Source organism: Choloepus didactylus, chromosome 2 (genome assembly GCF_015220235.1).
Source record: "Choloepus didactylus isolate mChoDid1 chromosome 2, mChoDid1.pri, whole genome shotgun sequence".
Taxonomy (NCBI): domain Eukaryota; kingdom Metazoa; phylum Chordata; class Mammalia; order Pilosa; family Megalonychidae; genus Choloepus; species Choloepus didactylus.
Window position 1 is genome coordinate 151,681,644 of NC_051308.1, and position 6,319 is coordinate 151,687,962.

At 31.2% G+C, this 6,319-nt stretch overlaps 1 protein-coding gene across 13 annotated transcripts in view; it reads left to right on the forward strand.

Moving 5' to 3' along the window:
• Nucleotides 1–5,781, forward strand: part of ZNF644 (zinc finger protein 644) — a 129,818-nt gene extending 124,037 nt beyond the window's left edge. For 6 of the 13 annotated variants that reach the window (XM_037826667.1, XM_037826668.1, XM_037826669.1 and 3 more), the window contains 2 exons: nucleotides 2,576–2,678; nucleotides 3,768–5,779. In XM_037826667.1, coding sequence (XP_037682595.1) covers nucleotides 2,576–2,678; nucleotides 3,768–3,960 — 296 coding nt within the window. In that variant the 3' untranslated portion in view covers nucleotides 3,961–5,779. Of the gene's footprint in view, nucleotides 1–2,575; nucleotides 2,679–3,767 lie in introns of all 13 variants that reach the window. The other 7 variants (XM_037826665.1, XM_037826666.1, XM_037826663.1 and 4 more) reach the window with 3 other exon arrangements.
• The last annotated feature ends 538 nt before the right edge of the window (nucleotides 5,782–6,319 follow it).

Consider the following 6,319-nt stretch of genomic DNA (forward strand, 5'->3'; position numbering starts at 1 on the left):
TTAAGGACAAGTTTCCAAGAATTTTCAATACATGAGATTCTCTAACCTTACTTGGAGTCTTGGATACTGGAGAGTATGTCATATACTATTAGAGTTGTTCTACTTTCCAAGGTCACAATACTTTCAAATATTAATTACTACAAAAATGACATTCTCATTTAAAATTTAGCTCTCATTCATAAAACAACCTAAACTTCAGTCTCTAGAGTTCCATACAGCATCAGAAGTCAGAAAATAATATTTTTTCTCTATTAAAGAAAAAATCAAAACTGTACTTCAGAATAAACATGTAATCTAAATGTAAATTACATGCTCTGTAACTGATAAAACATTCTTGCATACTTCCCCACCATCCTCTGCCCCTCCCTAAATTTACTTTACCATGTAGCATTAGCATTCTATACAAATTTTAAAAGGTTGTTATAATGTATTAGTTGTATCCTACTGTAATTTATTTGCATTTTAAAAGGAGTTTGAATACAGTGTGGCAATTTGACAACCAACAAATTCATTAAAGTAGGATTTTACCTTTATCTTATAATACTGAATGCTTACTCTCTGTTCCACAAGGATTGTGTGTGGTTTGTTGTATAGACAGGGAAAGAGAAGGTGACATCTGATGGCTTGTAGCCCTTTTGAATTGTCTGAACCTTTACCTGCAGTGTTTGAATCACTTAAAATCCACTTAAATTCAGGCTGCTCACCAAAGCAATTAGGAAAGCTAAGATGCTGATTACAAGGTATATGGCACTTCGTTCTTCCTACTGATTGTGAAGAACCTAATTTTGCTTACTTGTCCACTATACATTACCTAGACAGGCCAGTGATTTATATCTAGTTATTGAAGAATTTTAAGTGTGACTGCTAGTAACATATCCATTTAAACAAATGGCACAGATGTGTTGTTCTCCTGTAATGTTACGTGTATTGTATAGCAGTAGAACTAATTTCCATTCATATGCTGTCTAAATTTCAAAAGTTAAATTACTGAGTTGCTTTGGTTTTTCACTCCAGGAATATTTTTTGCATTCCTACCATATGCCAGGCGTTGGCCTGAGATAACTAATGAGTACCTTATAAGACTTTTATATTCCAGATTTCGGTTGTTTTAGCTTGAATTAGTCATTCTTTAAAACTTAACTTGACTTCTAATAGTTCTTTACTTATTAGACTCTTCTTCTGAGGATGAGTAGAAAAAGACTCAGTGGGTCTTTTAAACAGGCAGGTAACAGGAAGCTGAAACCAGTGATTTGAATGAGATTTAGGCTTCTCTGGTTTTTAATTTTCTATATGACATTTCTGTTAGCATTGCCACTTGACTACTGTAAGGGGCCATGTTTACTAGTTTTATGATAGGAGCATCTATTCTTTTGGAATCTGGACTTAGAACCACTCACTTCATGGTTCCTATTCTCTCTTACCTAGAATTTTTCCAGGGGATTTCACATTGCAGGTTAACAGAAGAAAAACCATTTGGGTAACTCTTCTGTTACATTCATTTCCCTCCCCCTTGGATCCCTAGAAATAAACTCTTCCCTTCTCTTCTTGCTAATTGACCAGCAGTACCCTGAATTACTGTCATCCCCTTGTCTAAAGGAATGGTATAGTTATATACAAAGACCAATAAAATGTTATGTCCTGTCTATTCCTATTTAAAAAATCTTTTTTTTCCTTTATTAAACCATGTTTGTGGTTTTTTTTTTCCCCCTAAGGATTAGTGATTGCAGGAAAAATTTTAAGAGCACTAAAATTTTGGTCACCTTCTAAAATCTTTGGTTTTCTTCCCCATTTTGATCATATTTTAAAAATAAGGTGTTGGAGAAAATGTAAAATGAAAATAATGCCAAGAATACTTAGCATTAAGCTTCTTGTCCATTTGTAAACTTGTGTGAGATACTCTGGATTTATATTTATTTTCTAGTAGAATAAAAATAAAAATAGAAATATGACTCTACATTGCAAGACTGGTTGAGTTAAAAAATGAAAGTTGTGCTTTTTCTGCCCTTTCAAATGTAGGGCCAGAATATATTTTTAAGAGCTGTTTATTATAGAACTCAAAGTGAATCACAATGAAAATTTATTTTTCATTGAGGTTTTTTTTACATTGTTTGTGTTCCCTTAATAAGTTTTCAAAAGCATGTGAGACCTACTTAATGGAGTAGTCATAAGATACAAACTTAATTTAGTGATCTTAAATAAAAGGTTATAATTTTCCTGGAAATAAGGAAGATTTGACCAGATGTTTAAATAATGTATGTGTGCTCATAAGAGAAAAGATTACCATTATTGTAAATTGTCCTGTTTAGTAACTTAAAATTAATTAATTACATTTTCTCAGTTCTAGTTTGGTATGGTATAGCATTATTTGAAAAGTAGTACAAGAAAAATGTATGCAGATAATATCTGCGATTAGAGAATCAGCTACAAGTTAGTGCATGCTTCAGGGAATGGGCAAATGAAAGCTGACTTTTTCTGACTTGATTTAGATGGCCTTACCTCTTTAGAAATATATGTACATTTGTATATTTTAAAATGTGTAAGTATGTTAAGTCTTTTTCTTCCTTTTTTTTTTTAGCCTTAGATTGTAAGCAAAAGAAATCAAGGTCAAGATCTGGAAGCAAGAAGAAAATGCTAACGTTACCTCATGGTGCTGACGAGGTTTACATTCTCCGATGCAGGTATATGCCTATATTGCCAAACCTGGTCAGTTTTCTTCAGATTTTGAGACATATTAGCTATTTTCTTTGGGATTTTTAATTTGTTGCAGAAGGTGCATTCTCATCATTCAAGTTATAAATGCATTTTGGGATACAGGCTTAAAATCTTACTCAGCTCATAATATATTGTACTTTATGTCAATAACTAATGAATTAAACTTTTTCAAATACCCAAGAAACTCTTATAATGCAATTTATAAAAGTAGCTTTTTGTTTTGTTTTTTATTTGGTATGTTTAGTTTAGTTTGGTTTGTTTAATGTCTTATATTTCTTCTTATTGGGAACATATTTTCTCTCCCCGCATACTCCTAAATATAGCTTTGCATACTCATTCATACCCCTGTCCATGCTCATACACACGGCACACACAAACATGAATAGACATACTGCAGTTTAAGGAATCCTGAATTGGGAAACGGTCTTTCCGAAAGAGTCAGTCTTTTGATAAACAGTAGGACCTGGTTTTACATGAACTCAATACCCATGAATTCAATTATACATGATTGGCAATTGAGAAAAATAAAGGCAGAGAGAATTAAAATTTTAAAATTATTTCTATGTGTAATTTTATTTACTTATTGTTCCTAGAGTGTTTATTTGCCTTATTTATTTAAAAAATGTGATAGGTATGTTCATATAAGAAATACTTATTAAACAATGTGTTTGCTATTATGCACGGTTTTCATCTTACATGAAGGATCTTGGAAACATTGGTCATGTAAAATGAAGTCATACTCTATAGTAATAGTTTTAAATGTATTCAGATGTATAAATCATGAAGACTTTTTAATGAATTTTAACTTCTAATAATGCTCCCACCTCTCCAATTACTACTAGAGTTTATTGTAGTTGTTAAACATATTGTAATTGGGAGTTTTGATAGTGTATTAATATACACTATCAAATATAAAACTTCATATTTATTTAGAAACTGTTAGTAAAGTACTGTAATAAATGGTAAAGTTTACTGCCATGTTTATAGATTTTTGTGGATTGGTTTTAAATAAAGGGAATTGGTCATATTAAGAGAATTGTTAACTTTTTCTATAGGTTTTGTGGCCTAGTCTTTCGAGGACCATTGTCTGTTCAGGAAGACTGGATTAAGCACTTACAGCGACACATTGTAAACGCTAATCTTCCACGGACTGGAGCTGGCATGGTAGAAGTCACATCACTACTTAAAAAGCCGGCCTCCATTACAGAAACTTCTTTTTCTCTACTAATGGCAGAAGCAGCTTCATAGAACAAGGAAACCTTTTAAATAGCAGATTTGAATTGGATGTAAATTTGAAATTCTTTGTCTTTTTTTTAAAGCCACATTAAATTATCCATTTATAAATATAAAGCAGGAAAATGGGGGGAAATTGAATTATAGTGACATCAGAGCAAATTGAGTACTTAAAACAGTAAGTAGTCTATATATTTTATATACGGTGGAAGATGTGTTTTTAAGGTTTACTAAGTTTTGTCGGTTAACTGTTCACTCAAAAGATCATTACATGTAAGCAGCCATTTATAAACTATTGCACATGGGTACTTATAGACAGACTATTGGAAAATTATGTTTTCTGCAGTATTACCACAATCAAGGCTCTGTTTATTCCCCACAAGACTTGCAGAGAAAAATGAGATATTATATTTTGTTTGTATGTATTTAGTGTTTTGTATAATACCAGGAACCGCTAACTAAATTTACTCAATTTAGGGCATTAAATATCATGTACTTCATAGTTTGAGACTGTTCACTCAAATAGGGCAATGAGTACTATCTATCTAGATGTGTAAGTGTTTTTTTTTAAATCACATGAAACGGTTTTTTTTTTATACTAAAAAGAGGAGGGAGATTTGTTTAAACAAATATTTCTAAAAGAAATATGTACATAGTCCTGGAAATTATTTGTGGTAAGGAAATATTCTTTACTCCAGTTGCATTTCTCAGACAATAAAGTGGTGCATCCATGCTACCTCCTACTTTGTCAACAAAGATGCTATTACCCTTTACATTTTTGTATCATAATAGATTTTAAAAATCTAATGTTCTTTATTGCAAGACATCCTTTTGTTAACAAATTTGTTTCTTTTTAATGTTTTACTTAAAATTTGACATGCTTACAGGACAGGTTTGCCTCTTTATTTAACATTGTAGAAATGTAATTAATAAATGATGCTCACTACACAATTTAGAATAGGCTTTCTCATTTATATTCTCTTCCAAATTTGATCAGTTAGCAAAACTTAATACACCATTTGAAATATTTCTACATATGATGAGAATGTTTACAATTTAAATTTTAGAACTTGTTTTGGATGTGATTATATGTACAAAAATCGTGTAACACTATGCTCATGCTAAGAACCGACATAACAGAATTACTGAAATAAATGTGCTGTGAGGAATGGAAAATATGGTGCAGGTGTCTTGGTCATGATAAATTGTGATTCTTCTTTTAAACACCTTCAGCAAACAAATTATTTCTTTTAATCTGAAATCAGATTCCTTTACAAATGACAGTTTTGTATGCAAGCACCATTTCATTTTTTATTTCATGTAATATGGCTAATACTATAATTGAACCAAGGATATGCATTGATACTTCGTATGTAAATAAAGTTAAAAGCTATTAAAATAAGGAGTATTTTGGTAGAGTATATACATACCTCACTGCCAGTGACGTTGCTTTCCTTTGGTATATCTCCTTACCAGAAAAATCTCTAAATAAAAAAGGCTTAAAGAAAATAATAGTGTCTATACTGTGAAGCATTTATTTTATATCATTGGTGGAAATAGTCTATTTGAGGTTGTCTTTGATTTGATTTAAATTGTTTATACTTAGCAGATTACCCTGTTCATAGAATGTAGTTTTTCTAGACAGACTGAATTGGTCAGTAATGGATGTGAGATAGGTCATTGTTTTTTCTTTCCTAATTAATCAAACCTCTAAATCTAGAACCACCTTAAATGTGAAATTAGGATGTTGAAATAGTTGGACCATTCCCAACCAAGGGTCTCCTGATCCCTGGGGTACTGGATAAGGGGAAATTACTCAAAAATTATTGTCAATTTTTCAAAAGGTCTAATAGAAACTGCCTTTGCCTATAATGACAAGACCAACTAAAACATCAAATTTCTTTGCTTTTGTCTGCAAATCTATCAAGTTTGTGTAGTAATGAAGGTTATTTCTTGTTGAGCAAATCTCATTTGAATTCTTTTTAATTGGAAGACATATTACATAGCAAGTAGAATTTAGCAGGAAAAAGAAATCATAACATAGGATTCCTGATGGGAAGTTAACATTCATGAGAGTCCCTTTCAACTCTCATTGTTATAGCTCTGTGGTTTCATCTTGTCAAGCCAACTATCAAGATGTATGAATATAAGGAATGTAAGTAGAAAAGTTACTTTGATCACAAGGTTCAGAACCAAACCTAGATTAAATTTGTTTTTATGTGTTGAACCATATTTAAAGCAATCGTTTCTCCTTCTAAGATGTTAAAAAATTAATCAACATAATAGAATAATTTAAATTAGAAATAGTAAACCGGGATTCCTGAAAAGTAAATTAAACAGACATTTTTCCCAGTAAAATATTTGGGTTACAAAT